The sequence below is a fragment of the Candoia aspera genome, chromosome 4 (genome assembly GCF_035149785.1).
Source record: "Candoia aspera isolate rCanAsp1 chromosome 4, rCanAsp1.hap2, whole genome shotgun sequence".
NCBI classification, from domain to species: domain Eukaryota; kingdom Metazoa; phylum Chordata; class Lepidosauria; order Squamata; family Boidae; genus Candoia; species Candoia aspera.
Window position 1 is genome coordinate 65,407,450 of NC_086156.1, and position 23,408 is coordinate 65,430,857.

At 42.3% G+C, this 23,408-nt stretch overlaps 1 protein-coding gene across 1 annotated transcript in view; it reads right to left on the reverse strand.

Moving 5' to 3' along the window:
* Positions 1-23,408, reverse strand: part of FHOD3 (formin homology 2 domain containing 3) — a 311,906-nt gene that overhangs the window by 243,306 nt on the left and 45,192 nt on the right. The window contains exon 3 of the mRNA XM_063300332.1: positions 21,797-21,861. Coding sequence (XP_063156402.1) covers positions 21,797-21,861 — 65 coding nt within the window. The remainder of the gene's footprint in view (positions 1-21,796; positions 21,862-23,408) is intronic.

The window sequence follows — 23,408 nt, forward strand, 5'->3', positions numbered from 1 at the left end:
TCTCTTTGAGAATGCAACTGTGTCATCCACCTGTAGCAATACTGCTTTTTTTTTTTTTGCAGTGTAGGGGAAAGGAAATAAACACCAATGAAATATTTTATCAATAAATTTCACAGTAATTGAATAAAAGGGAAACAATAATTCTTCTCTGTTCCATGCATTCTCTGTGCCAAAATAAGGTAATAAACTGCACCTTATCCAGAAGAGATTATCCTGTAGTTTATGGATTAGCAAGAAAAGTGAACAAAGCCTGCCCCCAGATATGAAGTCAAAAGCTGATTTAAAATCAGCAAAAGTACATAGAGACAATTTAGCACTATTCATACCCTTTTCAACCAGATGTTGCAGGATTAATCAGTGATCCAGTGTGTACCATACTCCCTAAGACTAACCAGCTCCTCCATTAACAGTTTATTATAGAAGTGCCTGGCAGATCAGTTTATTTTACATTATTACAGTCATAGACCAAAATAAATTCAAAATTAAAACATACAATCTCCAAATAATGAGTAGTGAAAATGAACAATAGTGTACACCCCCCAGGGCCATCTCAACAGTGCCACTGGAACTGAGAAAGGACTCAAGCAAGGCTGTATACTTGTTCCTCTCCTATTCAATTTCTGTATCAACTCCATGGTGGACCATCTCCACAACATGAACGTTAACTCCCCAAAACTTGCTGGAAGACACAACTCTGTTCTATTCTATGCAGACAATGTGGCAATATTTTCAAGAACACCTATTGGCTTTAAAAGAGCACTGAGAGCACTAACACAGTATTGCAAGGAAGACCAGCTAGAACTCAATTATTAGAAAACTAAAATCATGGCATTTGCCAAAAGGGCCAAGAGCCACTCCTGGAGCATAGATGGCCACAGAATTGAGCAGATCTCGTGTTTCAAATACCTGGGAGTAGTCCTCCATTCTGCCAGCAGTAGAAAAGCCCATGGGGACCACGTTGCTGAAACTGCACAGAGGAGCTCATCTGCCATTCTTAAATACCTCAAGTCAAGAGGTGGCCACTATATACCTGCAGCACTCAAACTATTCAAAGCCAAGCCAATTGCATAATTCCTGTATGGAGTCCAGCTTGGTTGTTTCTCCAATTTTGCACCATTGAAACTTTCTGCAATCCAAATTTCTAAGATTGGCCCTTCAAGTCCCAAAATGCCACCCCAAGAAAACAGACAGGCCTCATGAAAGTGGAGGCTAGGGTATGGGTGGTCACACTCAACTATTGGCTCATATTATCCCTTTTTCCTCTTGGCCTTGCCCCATTAACTACGAGGGATGACTTGGGAACCACATGGAAACAGGCGGTGGCAACTAAAATCTCATCCCTGGGCTTCTATTTTATTTATATATTTAGTCATCAAATTTGTCACCGCCCATCTCCTCCCACTGGAGGGACTCTATCCAGGTCTGCTACTCAGCATGAGATATGATCAGGCCAAAGCACTCATTAAACAGCGTGTAGCAGACACAGAGCACCATTTGGATTTAGCCAGGTCCCCAACCTTTATTGCCAGTGAATCCAACAGGTATTCTGCCTCCCCTATGACATACTTAACTAAACTCGAAGTACCTAACCACCAGAGGGCCTTTACTCTGGCACAATGTCACACCCTCCCCTCAGCTATCCCTTGAAGGCTGATATAGGACAATTCTTTACCAGGAGAGACAATGTCCTGTGACTCTGGACACATAGAAACAACAGAGCATGTGCTCCTCCAGTGCCTGTATTATAGAGACATTCATACTAGCCTTATCTCGCCATTACTGTATAAATACCCAGGGTGCTCAGAGCAATTTTACACCTCCCTGCTGCTGTCAGATTCCAACTCTGCTACAACATACAGTGTTGCCAGGTTCTGCGCAGCAGCACTTAAAATTCTTCAGATGATGACCGGTGCCATAAACTAGTTTTAATGAGCATCTAATTCATCACACTAGAGTGTTCTGTACTGATAAATATACTAACTTTTATGCTCCCCTACACCCATCTAATGCTCCTACCCCTCCTTTTAGATTTTTACTCTTTTCTTTTAGACTTCTATATATATTAGCTTTTATATTACTTTTTAGATTTTAATGTATTTTCTATGCTTTTAACTGACTGTACCTCATCTTCCTTATGCTGGTCTTTGACCGTAATAAAGATTTTATTTGAACAATAGTATACAGAACTGTGAAATCTATATATAGTTGACTAATTGAAAATAACAACATAAAACTAAAAACGAGCAATCAGCTGTTTGGGCAAAAAGACATCTAAAAGCTGTCTTTTGTATTTCTCTGATATGTTACACTGAATACTGCAGAAAACAAAACACTATTTAGCTACATGCATTTTTTTCTAAAAAAATGATTTTGAAGGAACTTATAACAGGTTCTATGAAATTTGGCACATGTTCTCTTCGCTTAAAGCTCTAGGTTGCTTGGCACTGTTATCCCTTTCTGATGAAAATAAAAAAAGTTAGACCTGTTCTGATTTCTTTCATTCTAAACTACGGGAAAATAAAGTTCTCATCATTAAATTAGATCAAACTATAGTATACAGCTTGTAGAAAAACCCACAGTAGATCAGTTTATTTATAGAGCTCTCATTGGACTTTTGAATCAGAAAGGCAATCGCTACCTCTTTCTAAGCAATTATATAAAGGCTGGCCTACTTTTTTTTTTTTTTAGCTAAATGAGTTTTACTCTAATGACAACTAAAAAAAAATAATGCTGTGAAATAGAGGCCCCACTGTGATTTAACTGAACAAACTGCTGCAACTTTAGGCCAAAATAATAAACAATTGCAACAGTTTCAGACAATATTAAGTTTAATATAAAATGTTCCACCTTGTGTCCTGCATCTATAACAATAGTCACTGTGATGCTTGGAAATGCAATGAAGAGAAGTGACCTCAAATCCAAGTCCCTTCTGTTATGGAATTCTATGTATATAACTTAACCCTTTCTGTACATGACTAGAATTCTTTCTGATGTCCACAAACTACATAGGCAATGGCAAATACATTATATGGGACAGAATCCATTGCCTTCTCCACACATTCTTTCAATCCTCAATATACGTGCTGAAAGATTATTTTAAATACATTTGGAGGGCAAAATTCAAAGTCCTGAGTATAGGACAGGAGACCATACATAAACAGAGGATCTAGGTATCTTAGTGGATCACAAGCTGAACACAGATGCTGTTGTAAAGAAAAGAAAATGCAGTGTTTGGCTGTATCAACAGTAGTGTCAGGATCAAGATAAGTAATCATTCCTCTCTATTCTGCATCGGTCAAATCACATCTAAAATACTGTATTCAGTTCTGGGTATCATATTTTAGGAAAGTCATTAACAAAAGTGGAGTGGTTCAGAGGAGACCTACCAAGATGATGAGATGTCTGTAAGGAAGAATAGTTGGAGATGTTGGGTATGTTTAACCTGGAGGAGACTACAGGGAAACATGTTAGTTGTCTTCAAGTACCTGAAGGGTTGTCAGAGGGCAGGCCAAATTTGTTCAGAGTTGTTTTGAAAGATGTAATAAACAGTGGATTTAGATTACAATTTAAATAGATTCTAACTGGTCATCAGCAATGGAACTGAGTACCGCAAGAGATGGTCGAGGTGCAAGAGGCATTTAAACAGAATCTGGATGGCCATCTGTCAGGGATGCTGTAGTAGTGGGTTCCTAATCTGAACAGGAAGCTTGAACACATGATCTCCAAGGTCCCTTCCAATCCTTCCATTCTATGATTCTATGAAGACCTTTTCTCTGAGATAGGAAATAGGCAAATCTGGTGGGAGGTTATTTGTTTTTAGGATGACTTCTCATCCTAGAATAATTTTAGATGGATTCAGGAATTGTTTTTTCTTCAGGATCATAACAAATCTAATTTCAACCAACTGAGCTTAAGAAGTGTAGAACTTTCATTTAACAAGACAGGCAAGGAAGTATCAGGGGTTTACATTACAGGAGAATATCATTCTCTGGAGGATTTGTATACATGGAAAGGATTAAACATAATTACAAACAGCATGAAAATAATGAACGTCAAAGTAGAAATGTGTCCAATTACCTAGGAAGAGAAGCAAAGCTAATGCATTGTTGTCCCATGGCTTAAAAATGTATAAATAGTCTAATGAACTTTATTACCCCCAAGCAAACCAAACTTTATCAGGCTTGGCGTGCCTTAGAACCAGAGAATGGTGGCGAGTCTGAACATTCATATTTGGACATTAATATTAATAACTTATTTTAGAAGATTAGATATCTGGCATTGTAATTGATTTCATGGAGGAGTTAAAAGGAGTTATTTATATAAATTAGTTAATATAATTAATTTAAAATAGTGTTAATTATTTATATAAATGTATAGGGAACTCAGGTTTCTAATTAGAAAATAACTCCAACTAGGTGTGTAGAAGTAGGTAAGAGGTACTATTATTCATGCGTTGATATTGTTTATACGAAGCATTTTTTTATTCTTTGTGGAAGCCTTGTTATTTCTGAATGTCATAGACTAATGAACAGTGTAACTTCTAATACTTTTATAATTTAATATGAATGAAACAATATTTGGATCAGAGCGAGTTGCTTTGTTGTATGCTTGAAGACGCTATAAGGCAAGGAGGGGTAGTCTTTTCTAAAGTGTCAAGCCCCATAGAGATGGCAAATTTAGAAGTGAAAACAATGTGGATCTCAGAAAGGGATCTTTAATGCTTGTCAGGATAAAAATACAATGTTGGAAAACTTCAAAAGAAAGTTCACAGAGTAAGCCATTTAAGATGGAGTTCCTTCCCAGAGTTCCCACCTCTGAGCTATGCTGCCTATTCTCACACCCACTGAACTTTCTCCTCCCCAGCCTGGCTCCCTCAGTGTCTCACACCAAGATATCTTTACGTGTCAGGTTACCTGACCTACTTTTAGCTGGAAAAAAATAGTGTCATATAAATCGGTTTTTGGACAGGAACTTGATAAAATGACAAGGCAATTTTAAAGAGGTATTAGATTAATCATTATATATTTTATTATCTCTTTAAGAGATAAGCCAGGCAGTCTAAACTGAGTTGGTGCATATGAATGAATTGAAAGCAACAGTTTAATTTTGCAGAAGCTTAAATGAGTGTTTGGATTTAGTATAATCTTCTTAAGAGACAGAACAATCCTGAGTATAGACAGACTAATATCTGAGGTCAAGTCTCAGATAAATTGTACTGGTTTCTTTTCTTCCAATCTGCATGCTTCTATTCTGTTTTCCCAGTGAGTTATAATAATAAATAGTTGAGATTTTGGAAGCAATCTTACAAATGCTGCTGTTCTCACATATATACAGATGTGGATGATAAAGCTATGAAAGCCATGATTTCCTGGAATATCAGCTGTTCAGGAGCAACAGCAAGGAAAGGATTATTGCCTTCACATCCTACTTCTATGCTTCTCATGGATAATTGGCTGGTCAATAAAGGAAAAAGAGTGCTGGAACAGACAGGTCTCTGGTTTGATTAGCCAGGGTTCCTATGAAACATCCATCTAGAAACACTTTGTCTCTTTATATACTTTATCAATGCCAAATCAATACAGATATCACACCAAATTAAATTAAAGATGATTTGAATCTACTGACAAACCATAGTTATGGTTAAGACTCTGCTTCCACAGACTGCTGTACCATCTGAATAAAGTTACAAAACTGGGAGAATGATAAACATACCATATTTTTCATTTTCAGACTTAAACTGTGATTTGGGCCCCCCCATTAGAACAAACCACGTCAAGCGTGATATCTGAACAGCATTCAGGGCACACATTTTAAGACCCAAGTGATTCAAATGGGAAAGCAACATTTCAGCTGCTGTTTAGAATGACAATCCCATTTTCAGGTTGAACATTTTCAGGTTCCTGTAATGTTTAGGCAAGTTAACCTATGTTGTTTCCCCATGTTTATGATCCTCACTAAACATGAGCTTCCATTACTAATAACCATGCATAAGGTCAAATAATAATTCCTTTAACTGCAGATACAATAGAGGGAAATACACTGTTGATGTAGTGGGAGAGGGAACTGGTAACTAGCTTGAGATTTCTTAATTATGGTTAGGGTTGGATCCAGCATTATATCTCTGTTGTACCAGCTTTTAGCTGAATTACACATTTACTTATAAAATCCACCTGTTTTTACTTAATCAAACTGAATCTGGAGCCTTAGAAAAGTTACATTCTTTCACATTTCTTATTCTGATGATGCAGCAACAAGCACATTACTGTCATGGTCCCGTCCCAAATAAGCAGCACTCCCATACGATCAGAGTTGGTTACAAGAGGCTTTATTGGCAGGTGACACAAGACGGGTCAAAGATCAGAGTAATTCATGAGTTACAAGCAGCTGTATAAGTACATTCCCCCCCCCCCCGCTTTCCCATTGAAAAAATCTGTCTCTGTCTCTTGCTTTTGGTATGAATCCCTTGACTGCACAGCTGCCCGCTTTGATCTGTCCAGGGTCCACAGTAGCTCAGTGGTTAAGGCGCTGAGTCAGAGGACCATTAAGGTCGTTAGCTTGGCAGTACAAAACCCGAGAGCACGAGCCGCGTGATGGAGTGAGTTCCCGTCAATTTGTCCCAGCTCCTGCTAACCTAGCAGTTCGAAAGCATGCAAATGCAAGTAGATGAATAGATACCACTTCAGTGGGAAAATAACAGGGACATGAAAGGAGCCCCCTCGGGCGTCCCCCGGGCAACAGTGATGTCACTGGCAAATCCTTTCAATACAGAAGAGCCTTAGTAGATGCTTCTCTCTCACACACACACAGAAAACTGTCCAGGGTGCTGACTGTTGGTAATTCACACTTCCCCATTTGCACTGATGGGCTGACATGCATTTCCTCTCCTGGAGCCGTATGCGAACAAGTTTGTGGGGGAATTGGTGGCAGGATGTCACCAGGGGGGTGCCCTCCTGACATCCCATCCCCCCAACATTCCCCGCCCCCATTTCTGAGTTGTCTTCCTTTGTTGTCAGTTAATGTATTACAGGGCCGTTCCGAAGTTTTCAAAGCATTTGCAGGATAAAATCGCTCAGATCCATTCTAAGTTGGACTCTAAGCATGGAGTGGAGTCTGGGAAGATGCCAGGGGAATGTACTTACCCTGTTATCTGGGAATGGTTGATCCTGTTGGGCCTGAGGAAGTGGACAGGATCCTCCGGACTGTAAATGCAACCACGTGTCAGCTTGACCCATTTCCCTGCCGGCTGACAAAATCATCCTGAGAGGTGACTTGGGTTCAGGTGATGGTTAATGCATCCTTGAGGGAGGGGGTATTTCCGGCTGCCTTTAAGGAGGCACTGGTATACCCCCCTCCTCAAGAAGCCATCCCTGGACCCTATTATACTGGACAATTTTCGCCCTGTCTCCCACCTTCCCTTTTTGGGAAAGGTGGTTGAGAAAGTGGTTGCGTTGCAGCTCCAGAGAATTTTGGAGGAAACGGATTATCTGGACCCCTTTCAGTCAGGTTTCAGGCCAGGATACGGGACGGAGACCGCATTGGTCGCACTTATGGATGACCTCTGGTGGGAGCGGAATGGAGGGAGTGCATCCATCCTGGCTCTCTTGGATCTCTCAGCGGCTTTTGATACCATTGACCATGCTATCCTTTTGGGGCGGCTCAGGGGGTTGGGGGTGGGCAGTGTAGTCTTGCGCTGGTTCACCTCCTTCCTCCAGGGCCGTTCCCAATCAGTGGTGATAGAAGATATATATCTCCATCCCGCGTGAGGTAAGTGATGCAGTTGCCACCCTTTCCAAGTGCCTGGGGGTTGTGTGGGTCTGGATGGGGAACAATAGGCTTCAACTGGTAGGACAGAGTGGCTGTGGATTGACGGCCCCTCGGTTTCCAGGAAGTTGTCTTCTTTGGTTCTGGATGGGGTGGCACTTCCCCATTCAGAACAGTGCGGAACCTGGGGGTCCTCCTGGACTCACAACTCCTGCTCGAAGAGCAGGTGGCAGTCGTGGCCAGGAGGGCCTTCGCACATCTTTGGGTGATGTGCCAGCTACGCCCATTCCTGGACCGAGATGCCCTCCGAACAGTCACTCATGCCTTTGTCATCTCCCACATAGACTACTGCAATGCGCTCTACATGGGGCTACCCTTGAAGAGTATTCAGAAGCTTCAACTGATCCAGAATGCAGCTGCACGGACAGTCATCGGTTCTGCAAAATCAGCCCATGTGACACCACTGTTACGTGAGCTGCATTGGGTACCAGTTTGCTTCCAGGTCCAATTCAAGGTGTTGGTTATTACCTTTAAAGCCCTACATGGCGTGGGACCAGGGTACTTGAGGGACCGTCTCATCCCCATAACATCAACCCGCCCCACCCTGTTAGGCAGGGAGGGCATGCTACGGACCCCATCAGCAAAGGAATTTCATCTAGTGGGGTCCAGGAGGCAAGCCTTCTCTGCAGTGGCACCCGCCCTTTGGTATATCTTGCCCCTGGAGTTGAGACAGGTCTCCTCACTACCGGACTTCCGGAAGAAATTGAAGACCTGGTTCTGCCTCCTTGCTTGGGGAGAGTGATAGTTCCACCTGGGGGTGGCTGGCTCCATAGCACCCCTTATTGATTATGGTTCCATCTCTTCTTGGATTTTATATTTATTTTCCTATTTATATTCTTAACTATAACTTAGGTGGATGTTTTTACCTTTATTTTATTGTAAACCGCCCAGAGTCCCCCGTTGGGGGGAGATGGGCAGTGATACAAATTTAATTAAATAAATAAAAATAAATAAAATGTCTGTGTTCCCCCTCCTCTTAGTTTTGCTGGGAATTTTTTATGGAACCCCTTTGTCAGTCTTGGTCCACATACATCTCTGCTCTTGATCCACTTGTGTTGTGATCTGGGGAAGTGTTTCCACTGTATTAGGTATTGTAGTTTCCCCCTGTGTATTCTCGAGTCTAATATGTTTTGTACCTCAAAATGTTCCTCCCCATTGATCATTATGGGCGCAGGTGCTTTTCTCTCTGGGTGCCAGGATTCTGAGCTCTTCGCTGGTTTTAGCAGACTGCAATGGAAGACAGGGTGGATTCATCATAAATTTTTTGGCAACTGCAGTTGTACTGTGACCTCATTAATCACTTTTGTGATAGGGAAAAGTCCTATGTATTTTGGTCCTAGTTTCCTAGATGGTTGGGTGGATTTCAGAAATTTATTTTATTTTATTTATTTATTATTCAAATTTTGTTACCGCTCATCTCCCCCAAAAGAGTTGATAGATACACCTCCTCCCCCACTCCTAGCTGCTCTTCTGGTGCTCTCTTCCAGTCAGCATACTCTTTGTATGTATCATTTGCATGTTTTAGTGTCTGTTGTATTACTGGCTACCCTTCTGTTATGTGTTTTACCCATTCATCTAATACGTGCATTTGGGTTCCCCCTACTGGCAGCTCAGGGAACGCTGTGAATTCCTGTCCATTTACTACTCTGAATGATGTGAATCCTGTGCTGATGTACTGAATTATTGTATGCAACCTCTGCGAATGGGAGGAGTTCTACCCAGTCGTCCTGTTGATAATTAATAAAGCTAATAAAGGTATTGTTCTAATATTTGGTTAGCCCATTCAGTCATGCCATTTATGCAAGGATGATAACTAGAAATTAGTCCCTGTTCTACCCCAATCATCTTTAGAAAAGTCCTCCAGAATTTGGAGGTGAATTGTATTCCGCAATCCAAAATTGTTCTAACAGGGGTTCTGTGTAAATGGTAGACGTGCTGTACAAATAGCTTTGCTAACTGTCTGGCAGTTGGGAAGCTGGTGCAGGGGATGAAGTGAGCCTGCTTTGAAAATAGGTCTGTTACCACCCAGATTACTGTCTTTTTATGGCTCTCTGGTAGGTCTACTATGAAATCCATGGATATTTCCTTCCATGGTTCAGTAAGGTTGGCTATATTCTCAAGCAATCCCCTGGGCTTGCCCCCTCTTCTCTTAGCCATTGTGCAAATTGGGCAGCTGCTTACATACTTTTCTACATCCCTTCGGGGCGTTGGCCACCAGAACTGTCTCCTCACTAGGTGCATGGTTTTTAGAAACCCAAAATGCCTGGCTGATTTTGTGTCGTGGCACCTCTCTAGTTGAATTATGGGAGAGGTATGTGCATGGCCTGAGTTTCCCTTCCTCACCCCTTTGTAGAAGGACCTCCCCAATCACATCATCTGATGCAATGACCTGCACGACCAGGGGCTTGTCAGAATCGGGATGCCAGAGTACCGGTTCTGAGGTAAAGAGGGCTTTCAATTGCTTGAACGCTCCCTAGCACTCAGTATCCCACTGAAGTGGTGCTCCCGGTCTTTTTGCCTTCTTGTCACCCCCTTTTCCCTTGGTCTTTAGTAAATTGGTTAGGGGCAGGGCTACATGGGCAAAATGGGGTATGAATTGCCTATAGAAATTTGCGAACCCTAGGAAACTTTGTAACTACCTCCTGGTTTGGGGCGGCTCCCAATTTATCACGTCCCATACCTTCCTTGGGTCCATCCCCATCCCCCTGCTGGAGACCCGATACCCCAAATAATCTAGTTGCTCTTTGTGAAATTCACACTTTGGCAGTTTAACATACAGTTGATTTTTTAGCAATCTTGTTGGTACTTCCCTCACCAATCGCACATGCTCTTCCATTGTTTCTGAGTAGACCAATATATTGTTGCTGTACGCTATGACTCCCCGATACAGTAAATTGTGCAATACCTCATTAATTAAATGCATGAACACACTGGGCCCACCCCTCAATTCGAATGGCATTACTAAATATTGAAATGACCCCAATTGGCAGTTGAATGCTGTCTTCCACACATCCCCCTCCCAAATTCACATCTGAAAATACACTTCCCTCAAGTCCAGTTTGGTAAAAAATCTTCCCCTTTGCGAGATGTGTCATCATGTCTTTCATCAGGGGTAGGGGACATTTATTGGACATGAAGATGGCGTTTAGCCCCCTGTAGTCGGTGCATAGGTGTTTCTTTGTTCTGAATAGTACTGAGGTGGCCATTGGGGACATGGCTGGCTGGATGAACCCTCTTTTTAGGTTTTTGTTGATAAACTCCCTGAGCACTTCTGACTCCTTTTGGGTCATTGGGTACAACCAGGCTTTGGGGAGTGTTGCCCCCAGTTCTATTTCAATGGCACAATCTGATTTGCAGTGGGATGGGAGTTGGTTGGATTCCTCTTCCCCAAATACGTCCTTGAGGTCCCGATATGGCTCGGATATGAGTTCGTCCCCTTCCCCCCGATGTCTCTCCTTTCGATAGGTACACTGCTCATTAGCTCATGCACAGCCAGCTGCCTCTGCGGTTGTGGCCCCTTGAGTTGCTTTGCCCCAAAAGTTAGAGTTCCCGCAGTCCAATCCACTTGCGGGTTTCGGGCTTGAAGCCATGCGAGTCCCAGAACTACAGGAGGTTCAGAGATGGGGGCTACTATGAACCGAAGTGTTTCCTCATGCTCCCCCACCCACATCCGGACTAGCTTGGTGCAGTACCTTGCTGGGCCTCCCTTTATCTCTGACCCATCGAGCTGCAAGAAATTAATGGGACTTTTTAGCTTCCTCATTTTTAAGTTTAACTCCATCACTAGCTCAGGTTGTATGAGGGAGTGAGTACATCCTGAGTCCAAACGCCCTTTAAGATTCTTTTTCCCATCACCCCTCATTGCTTCTAATTGTATTTCCACCAGCATTGCTGGGCAGTCCCCACTTACCATCCACTCTGTGCACCCCTTCGTGTCTGCCTGTCCTTTTGTGCGGTTTAGAACAGGCACCCATCAGTTCCCGCCATTGGATATTCTTCTTAGGTTGATTCCCCCTCCTCCGAGGTGGTGTCACTGGGTTGCCCCCTTTTTGCGGTGGCCAGGGCCCCTGCTGGTTTGTGGTCTGGTATCCTGGGTTTGTTCTTTCTTGCCAAGGTTTCCTCTCAGTTGGTGAGTTAGGGACAGTCTGCAATGTGATGTACTTCCTTGCCACACCTAAAGCACAGTCTTTTGTGTGTCCCATATTCCTTCTGCTCCTCCCATGCCTGGTGGCTTCCCTTTCTCTCCGTCATTGCTGCTGTCGTGGTGGGTCATTTTCCTCTTGCCTCATCTCACTGCTGCTCTTTCCCACAGGTCTGGAGGCTCTCTATTTCACCATCTTGGGGTTGCTCCGCATCAGTGCCCATTCTACGATTTCTGATCACAGACCCCCTTGGAAGCACTGTACCTTCAGTGACTCCGGCCAGTCTATTAATATCCCGGCCAGTCTCCTGTACTCCAGTGAATGGTTGGAGACTGACCTGGTTCCTTGCTTGAGGCGGTGTAGGCTCACCTCAGCCCTCACTTTTATCAGGGGGTCTTCAAATTTCTCCCTCAGAGTGCTCATGAGCTCACCAAATCTCTTCAGTTCCATGGCTCTAGCATCGTGGAGCCCTACTACCCATTCAGCTGCCTCTCTTTCCAGGCATGCTGACATGCAGTTAACCCTAGACTCCTCGGAGGCAAATGAGTCCCTGTGCTCTCTGATAAAGCCCCTTACTTGAGTCAGGAAGCAAGCTAGGGTTTTTGGGTCCCCTGTAAACTTTGCTTTTAGTTCCTTAGTTCCAATGGACTCACTGGCCCTTTGGGGTCAGCTTAATGTCCCTTCAGGGGTTCTTGCAGGAGGGGGGTGGGTTAGAACCCTTCCTAATACCTGCTGTCCCCCTCCCGTCTCGTGGTCTCTGGGGCTCCCGCCCGGTGATTATTACTCCCGCCCCAAGGAGGGACTCTGGGTGGTTTACAATAAAAACAAAATTAAAATCAAGTTACAAAAAGCAGTTACAAATACGATAAATACACTAGAAATAAAATGTAATGGAATCTAGATGGCTAAAAGTTCTTATCAGTCTGTGAGTGCAACAGGTCCATCAAAAATCACTCTAGGACACTAGCCATCCCCGGGTTTGGCTATTCTCCCTCCCGTTCCAAGCTTGCTGGCAAAACCAGGTCTTTAATCTTTTTTGGAAGTCCAGGAGCAAGGGGGCCTGTCTCACATCTGGGGGAAGGATGTTCCAATGGGCGGGAACTACTGTAGAGAAGGCATGCTTCCGGGACCCCGCTAGATGGAATTCTTTTACAGATGGTGTCCTTAACATGCCCTTTCTGCATGACCGGGTGGGGCAGGTCAATGTAATAGCAATGATTGTTGGTACCTTATCACCAGTCCGCTCATTATTGGTGGCTCAAGTCTCCGCAACACCTCCTCGAGCATTTCTTGCAGGTGGTCCATGCGTTCTTCCATCCACCTGACTCTCCAGTTCATTTCCTGGGTTGTTACTGGCCCTCTAGTTCCGAGGGTTTCTTCACAGGCGGGGTGCTTAGGATTGCTCCCCCCGTGAAGTTGCCCCTGACGTGCCGAGCCCACCCCACCCAGTGGATTGTATTCCATGATCAGGAACATTCGGTGCCACCCCAAACAGTGAGGGTCACCGCCCAAGTGGCTTGGGCCCCCATCATCCCTCTGTCGACGTTGAGAAGTGGTTCGATGGGGCCCAGGCCCCTGCATTGCCACTCGCCCCATCCGGGGTCATGGGGTTGCTTTCGGGGTCCGGCTTTCCCATCCACAGACTCTTCTCGAAGAGCTGGTTATTCTCGGGTAATCCCGCCATCAATGACTTGGATCTTTCTGTCATGGTCCCGTCCCAAATACGCAGCACTCCCATATGATCAGAGTTGGTTACAAGAGGCTTTATTGGCAGGTGACACAAGACAGGTCAAATATCCAAGTAATTCATGATTTACAAGCAGCTGTATAAGTACATTCCCCCCCCATTAAAAAAATCTGTCTCTGTCTCTCACTTTTGGTGCGAATCCCTTGATCGTGCGGCTGCCCGCTTTGATCTGTCCAGGGTGCTGATTGCCAGTAATTCACACTTCCCTGTCTGCCACTTCCCTCCTTTCCTGGCTCCATGTGTGAACAGGTTGGTGGTGGAATTGGTGTCAGGATGGCGCCGGGGGGGGGGGTGCCCTCCTGACAATTGCTTTGTCTGAGAGAGCAACCACATTCACTGCATCAGAAATGGTACCCTAAAGACCAATTACTGATAATTATGGATAATCTTATGAAATGTTGTTTTCAGTCTGTCTTCCTCAGAGGCCTGTTAAGGAGCAAAACAAACAAAAACGAACACCAAAATCCAGCCCTGTTGCCATGAAAATTCTGAAAATTAAAAGATATATGGCAAAAGCTTTTATTCTGCTTGCTAAATCAGATATCAAAGACAAAAGTATTGTTTGTATGTTATTACATTCAGTATTACCTCCTTTTTAACCGAAAAAAAGCTGATATGATAAATACTTTATAAATATAGGGATAGGTATATAAATATTTAACTACTCTAATGACTCTGATGTTAATTTTTAACAACGGATACAAAGAATCATCCTACAAGCGTCTTTCAGTATATTGTACCTTATTTAATATATTTTCATTTTTTGTACAGTTTCCACTACCATCAGAGGCACCCATTAAAAACCACCCCCAGCTTTTGCTGTTTTCCCACAACCTAATTTGACAGGGATGACAAAGGCCTTTCACACTAGAGCTTCTGAATTGACCCCTTGTTTTACATGTAAAAGGCATCAAAGATCTTCCAATTCCACCTCAAAAAGGGGGAATAAATGAGGAGGAGGAATTGTTGGGGTGGGGGGAATACTAATCTTTAGTGTGCTGAGAATCTCAACTATACAAAACATCCTGAAGGTTTTGCATGGATGGATAGGAGGGAGGGTGGGGAGGAAGAAAATTTGGAAGAGAAAAAGAGGAGACTGGAAAATTATGTTGCATTTTCTCACAATAGCTCCATAAAACTTTCTGCTTACATGCCATATTTTTCTAAAGACTTTAGAAATGTTTTGAAATAGTATTTTGGTATAAAAAAATTCACAATAAGTCAGGTAATGGTATGCCATTTGTATTCTATCAAGCAGATGTTTGATTATGATAGGTATTTTTCTATGGATTAGTGTGTCGGGAACTATTTTAAAAAATTGAAATAACATGTATTTTTACTATATTTTAAATAACTCTTCATCAAGCTACAATTTTTATCATTAAAGCTTTAAAATAACCCATTAAAGTTACAATTACTAACAGTTTCTAAAGAGCTACAGCTACTGACACATTTTCTTCCTGCTCCCACTCCTGCTCTGTTAACATTCCCTTCCAGCCCCTAGTGCTCTTAGAAAAATACAGTTATAAGTTTAGAAGGGACCTTGAAGGTCTTCTAATCAGACCCCCTGCCCAGGGAAGTAATCGTCAAACCATCCCAGACAAATAGCTGTCCAACCTTTGCTTGAAAGCCTCAGTGATGGAACACCTACAACTCCAGGAAGCAGGCTGTTCCACTGTGCAAAAGCTCTCATGGTCAGAAAATTTGTCCTTAATTTGAGTTTGGATCTTCCTCTGTTCTTGTTCTACTATCAAGAACTACAGAGATTAAAACCTTTTCTCTGTGGCAGCCCTTCAAGTATTGGAAGACTGCTATCATGTCTTCTCTTAGCATTCTCTTCTTCAGGCTAAAAATGCCCTGCTCCTTTAACCATTCACAATTTAGCCTCCAAGTCCCTCATCATCTTCATTACCCTTCTCTGCACTCTTTCCAGACCTTCAGTGTCTTTCCTGTATTTGGCAATCAAAACTGGACATAATATTCCAGGTGCAGTGCAGTACAGAACTGTCACTTCCCATGACGTTAATACTGATTTTTTTTTACTGATGCAGCTCAAGGTTACATTAGCTCTTTCTGCAGCTGGAGCATACTGTTGGCTAAAACCTAGCACATCCTTCCCACAAATACTACTGCTGAACCAGTCATAGTAAGTGCAGACCTGAACATTTTTTTGCCACTGAACCAATTTTGTTGTATAGGGCCCAATTTTCAAGTCTATCAAGATCCTTCTGAACCATGACCCTGTTTTCTGAGGTCTTAGTAATCCTGCCCCTGACCCTCAGCTTTATGTTGTCTGCAAATCTGATGGAGACTGTCCTAACAGCCAGGAAACACGCTGAGACAAGGAACTGGTCTCTAATGTTTTATTGCTTGTACATAACAGGAATCCTAACAAACTGAAAAAGCGTGGGAAAAACCCAGACATATAAACCCCAAAGGTTAAGGCGGTCCCGATCTGTGTCTCTTTGAATGGCTGCCCAATTCCTCAGTGCTATGCATGCGCTTAACAGTCTGGATGGGAGCCCCCTGCTCGCCATCCTTACTCATGACAGAGAACCCTTCCGGTTCCTCATCCAAATCATTAACAAAAATCTTGAAAAGCACTGGGCCCAAGACGGAACCTGAGTTGACATAAACATTAAAGACCACACATTTGGTATAGTTGTTCAACCAGCTGTGAATCCATCTCATAATTTTGTCACTGCCCATCTCCCCCAAAAGAGGGACTCTGGGCAGTTTACACTAAAGCTAAAAAGATTAAAATACAATAAAAACAAAATATGATACATAAAATATAAATATAAAATATAAAAGATGGCAATTAAAAATTCTAATTCTATTCATAAATATATGAGGACCACTTTAAGGTGCTAGCCACCCCCAAGATTGACTACCCCCCTTCCTGCCCCAAGCGAGATGGCAGAGCCAGGTCTTTAACTTTTTCCAGAATGCCAGGAAAGAGGGGGCTTGCCTCACATCTAGGGGAAGTGTGTTCCACAGGGCGGAGGCCACCACAGAGAAGGCCTGCTTCCTGGACCCCGCCAATCAACATTCTCACATGGACGGGGTCCGTAACATGCCCTCCCTGCATGACCAGGTGGGACGGGTTGATGTAATGGGGATGAGACAGTCCCTCAGGTAACCTGGACCCATGCCATGAAGGGCTTTAAAGGTGATAACCAACACTTTGAATTGGACCCGGAAGTAAACTGGTACCCAATGCAGCTCTCACAGCAAAGGTGTTACGTGTGCCAGCCTTGGGGCACCTAAGATTGCCCATGCGGCCGCATTTTGAACCAGCTGTAGCTTCCACATAACTTTTCAAGGGTAGCCCCATGTAGAGCACATTGCAGTAGTCTATATGGGAGATGACTAGGGCATGAGTGACTGGAGAGCCTCTCAATCCAGGAAAGGGCATAACTGGCGCACAACACAAAGTTGAGCAAAGGCCCTCCTGGCCACAACTGCCACCTGCTCTTCAAGCACGAGTCGTGAGTCCAGGAGGACCCCCAAGTTACGCACTGGGTCTGTCTGGGTCAGTGCAACCCCATCCAGAACTAAAGATGGTAAGTTCCCGGATGCAGAGGAACCCCCAACCCACAGCCACTCCATCTTACCAGGGTTCAGCTGAAGCCTGTTGTTCCCCATCCAGACCCCCATAGCCTCCAAGCACTGAGAGACGGTAGTCACAGCATCACTTACATCACCTGGGACGGAGAGGTATAGTTGGGTATCATCTGCATATTGATGATACCTCATCCCATGGTGACAGATGATCTCACCCAGTGGTTTCATGTAGACTGGACCATCCATCCCATATTGTTCCATTTATCAAGGAGGAGTTTATGGTCAATTTTATCAAATGCCTTACTGAAGTCTAAGTATGCTACATCTAATATAAAACCATAGTTCTGATAGTTATATACATCTTTGAAAGTAATACAACATGCTATATGAATGTGCTTCATATATTCCTTGGTCTATTAATCTGAGTATAAAAGAAAAAATACTTCATAAAATATTTTAATTACAGAAAATAAATGGAGAAAATGGAGTTTGCTCCAGGTAACAGGTTTTTTTTTTAAGAAAATGGTCAACTATGCATTTCTTTTAAAAATCTAAGCGATCATTTGACACCTCATTCATAGCAACTCAGATTAGTAGTTTATCTAGCTCAATATTATCCATATGGCATTTTCTCCCTCGACTGGCTATGATTCTCTACAGTGTTCTTTTTTTCCTACCTTATTAGGAGATACTAGGAATCAACTACATAAAAAGTATCTATCCTACAGTTACACTAACCTACAAACTTTACAGAAACTCCTGGCTGAAGGTGTGATGTAATGCACATAGACACTATACAACATAATTCCAGTTTAAAGAGATGTCAGACGAAGAGGCATTTTGGCACTCTATTATTTAATTTGTTCATTAACCCTCTTGGAGCAAAATTGAATAATCCAGCTCCCAAATTGGTTAGTAGACATGTTTCAGTCCTTTTCTATGTTGATGCAGTATTTCCTTCAGAGACACGTTTTGGCTTGAGGCAGGTGCTGTTTGTGCTTGAGTACTGCCAGGAAGAAATGCTTGTAATCAATTATTCTAAAACTAAGTTTACAGTGTTTGCCAAGCATCCTGTGATCAATGTGGGGCTATTAAACAACCAGCTGACAGAACAAGTTTGGTCCTTCAAATATTTAGGCATTGTTCTTACACACCACTGGTAAATGCAAAACACATTTTGTTTAATGCTGAAAATCTGCTTCAGCACTTTGGTCTTTCTATTTCACAAAAAGAGCTCAGTTTTTTCAGTTAAGATTCATGTTAAGGTTTTTAGAGCTCAGTTGGACCCATATAGGCCATTTATTCCACTAGAAAGAGTTCACTCCCAATTTCTGAGAATTATTTGCTGGATCCCCCACTGTGTCCTCAATGTGATCTGAGGCCAAGAAGCTGGTCTATCCAAAACAGAAACATCTGTCAGGTCCTATATTCTTTCCTATTGGCTCAAACTGTAATTTTTCCTGATTGGTGGGTTCCGCTAACTTTAACAAAGAACTTCACCCACTTTTGGAACCAGTTTCTTCACAAGAAACTAAAATCTTTAGATCTCTCATTGACAGTTATGCTTTCAATGGGCTATCTATCACTTTCAAACGGCTGATTCTGGATTTGGCGCTTCAGATGGATTAATCAGTCCTACCTCAAAATAACTTTTTGAGCAGTATCCCTCATCCATTCAATCAGCATATTACAGGTAGTCTTGTAATACAACAGTGCTGAACGAGTGGTACTTATGACTGGTCCTCAAAGTTCCAGCCATCATAGTGTCCCCGGAGTTGCAATCTGGGCACTTGGCAACTGGCTTGCACTTATGATGGTTGCAGAGTCCCACAGTCATGTGATTGCCATTTGCAACCTTCCCTGTCAGCTTCCCACAAGCAAAGTCAAAGGGGAAACTGGCAGAGAAGGTCGCAAGTAGCTCCTATAAGTCGCTCCCATTCCCGCTGCTTTTTCTCCCAAGAAACTCCGCTATGGCGTACGAGATCCTGAGCCCACTCACTCTGTTCTCCAAATTGCGTGTGCTGTTCTCACGAATGCTCAAAAGCTTTCTGAAGGCTTTTCGGAGCATCACAAGATTGGTGCACACTATTTGGAGAACGGCACGAGGGCCTTTGGGAAGAATGCCTGGCATAGCCAGCAGCTGCCTCGCATAGGTCCAGGCCAGGCATGCCTCATCAGCAGTGGGAGGAAGATGGTGAAGGTCAGCTGGGCATGGTGGGGGTGGCTGGGGTGCTGGGGCGGCTGGCCACGGAGTGGGGCTTGAGGTGGCACTCCTTGGTGGTGGTGCTGGCAGTGCTGGGGCTGAAGTAGAGGCCCAGGGGTGGTGGCAGCTAGCTGAGACTGCTGAAGGCTCTGGGCCACTACTTTAGCTCCAGTGCCACTGCAGAGTCCTGCTGTGCAGGGCAGCCAAAAGGGCAGAGATGGGAGGGAGGAAATAGGAATGTGGGGGGAGTTGAAGAGGAGGCGGTCCTTTAGCTTACTGAGGCAGGGAATGGCTTGGATCAGTGTGGGTCCTGGCCTAACGACTGGTGGGATTTGGGTAACAACAGCAATTGGGACTGCTGGGATTGCCATCGCTAAGCAATGCGGTCACATGACATTGCACTTTACAACGGCATTGCTTAGAGACAGAGATTCCAGTCCCAATTACCGACATAACTCGAGGACTACCTGTACTATCATATTAGAGAGCCTGCAAAGGAAAAAAAGATATATGATTTTTAGCATCATGCTGCTGAGGCCGGAGAATTTTCCAGCTTCCCTCTTCCTTATCTTAGCAAGTCCACAATTCAGAGTCAAGAAATAGAACCATTTCAGAAACAAAACAAAACAAAACTTTTTTTAGTATATACTCTAAATCCAGATATGCCATTAATAAATTTGAATACCATTTTCCATGCAAAATTTATTCTTTCCCTATATTTTTACCGCCAATGAATGTTCTTATTTTATAGATAAATGAGTTTGGTGATCAATAAAGACTAGCCAGTTTAGAGTCCAGCATATTAACTGGCAGCAAACTAATTTCAATAGATGCGCCTGAGGAGAACTATTCACTCTTCAGAAAGTTCACAAATGCAGAGAACTCCCATATTAAAAGTGTAAACAGCAAACAAGGAGTGAGAAACAAAGGACAAGAGGTGGAACTATGAATGACAGAAACATGAAGAGAGAGAAAACAATGGTGTTTTCTTACACACTCCCTGACCTACCGCTCAAAGGGAACATCTGGATAATAACTCACTCACTTCACTGCAACTTCACTTGGCAGATCTTCAGCCTCATCCCAAATCAATGCCAACAAATTTGAAGGAGATGTCAAGTGAAGGCTACAGGCTACATGGTAGGAATAATACTAGCACTCATTTTACATGCTTGGATTACGCCTCCCAATTCCTGCGGGTTTGGGAATCAGATAGAGTATGCTAGGAGGCATAACCTGCTTTCCAAGTGTTGATGTAATATAATACATACGCTAGCCTGTAAGGTGTTATAGGGCTCTGCTGTTTGCTGCAATTTAACTTACAACAGTATTGGGGGGGGACATATCTGAACTGCTTTGCATGTGCTTGTTCAAAGTTATTCTTACAGTATGAGCAGGTCCAAGGATTTCAAGAAGGGCGGGAAAATCTTATTAAACAACATCCAATGCAGCAAATTCCATTGCACTGAAACCAAGGAAGGCTGATTTGGGCTAAATTAATAAGATTTTATACACATGAGCTGCCTTCTACATACTGGTTTTACTTGGCTTTCTTTCTGATTGCAATACTGTACACTGAATATTTTCTATCGCTGCCTCTACTCTAATAAAAGTTTGACTGGCTAATAATGATATGATTCAAGACTGAAAGTATTGTTCTTAAAATACAATAGCTTGCTGCCTGCTGGCAGCTCTGTAGTTCACCATATAATAACAGCACGCCTAATCTAATGAGGCACTACAAGTATGCTGATCAAATGACCTGAAGAAAAATTATAACTATTCATGTATACTTATAAAGTATACATAATCTGAAAAAGAGAAATGTGTTTTCTTTTCACTACAAATAAAATAATATAAATTCCTAATTCATGAATAAAAGATTGAGCAAACCTGAGTGAAAAATGATAAAGAAGCACATTCAGACTTATTTGATCTAAAATACTGAAAACTCTACGAATTCCATTATCCTTAGAGTTTATAGTCCTAGAGGGATTTCTTTCAACATGTATTGTTTTCATAAACTAGGGTGATGTCTAATAGTGAAGACAGCTTCATAAAGGATTGGTATGATTAATCTAAAGAATATTCTCATTCACAAAAATGAAACTTCACTGCATCCTGAAAGCAATGTGTACGTAAAACTCAAGAGTTCAATATCTGTGGAATGACACAGGAAGTCCATAAATAGCTAGGCCTCGAATCAAACACTGAAATTTTGTTACAATTATTTTCCTTGTATGTACACATTAAACAGATGGTATTTCCATGATATTTCATACATTTTTCTATTTAAAACTTGCTATACACACTTACCAATGCAGGCATGGACTCGGACTGAAAGTTGGGTTCTCAGAATTATACTGTGTTTTTTGCCCCTCCTGATGAGAACAGAGAAAAAATGTGATAAGCATAGTAGAGAGTAATTACAGAAAAACTTAGATTTACCTAATCTTATGATATCTAATGAATTTAAAGACAATCACATATCATTTCTTCCATTAAAAACCATACATGAATATGTATTATGACATCTGCAGTCATAATCCTAATAACAGTTTTAAGCATTTTTGCTTAAAGATTTGGTCAGGATTGATTTGCACTATGAGTTAACTGGAGAAAACAAGTGCTATTTTTTAATTAATATTTTGCCAAATCCCATATTCAACTAAAATTAGAAGTATTCAGGTAGTATTTATACATCTGAAAACAAAGAAAATACATTTATGAGATCAATGGGCCCAACTGCCTAAACTTCTGCCTATGGCTTTTTTTGTGTATTCATACTTAAACTTGCACATCACCTGTTCTGGCTACCACCCAGGACTTCTGCCAGAGTCTGTCTTGTCTTGTCTCTTCTTTCCCCCATTCCTGAGGCCTCAAGGTTTCTGCAGGAAATTTAGGCATCATGACATCTCAAGGAACAGCTGAGCCAGTTCAAGGTTTCTTACAAGCATGCAGCTGATCTTTACTGCAAGAAGACCCTCCAAAATTTGAATTCCAAGTTTAGTAGTCCAGCTATGTAGCAGCTCAGAGAGGTCTTTTGCCTGCAGTTTCTACCTACTATAAATATACATCTGTTTTCCACCATTATCTTTTGGTCCTTGAATGCCTTTCATGCTCTTTACTTTCATCTGACCCACCTCCTCCTTCAGCTTCACCTGGAGAATAGGAAGAGTTTGATATGGAATGCAATTTGGATTCCAAGTGTAGGAGGGTCAAACTGCAATACCTGTGTCACTGAGAAGCATACTCTGCCACTGATACAGTATACTCAGGAAGCAGCAAACAAAATGTATGCATCCTGTCTTCTTTGCCAATTCCACTTGCTGCAGCCACACAAACCTGTTTGGCTTTGCCATCTGCCTAAGTTATTTACAGACTCTTTGGATCCTAACAGGGAAGGCAGAGATCTGGGACTTCAAGTTTGTGTGGGAGTTTACTTTTTAAACAAACCTTGTTCCTCCTTTCCAGCCTGCATGCTCAGAATGGATTTCTGAGGAGGGAAGGAAGGTAGTTGGGCACTTCTTCCCTGCCTTCCTGATTCTGTAGACCAAACTGTTAAAACATCTTACCTAATATTTAACCAAAATAATATTTTGTACAACTTCTACAACTTTACTGTTCTGATAAAGCAGAATTACATTCACTCTTCCATATCACTCTTCATATCCTCTCTCTCTTATTTTCCCTTTTCTATGCTGAAATCTGTACCTTTTTCAACTTTTCCTCAGATATGCCTCTCCAGGTATTGCTCCCCTCCTTTATTTAAGTTAAATAACTTACGTTCTTTTAAAACTAGAGATCATTGTTAAAATCAAATTAATATATGAATATTAATGACAGTACTCAGCACAGTATCAGTACTATAATTTTCACTTTAAAATTATACTTACATTTAAGTATAATTACATATTGTTTAATTTTA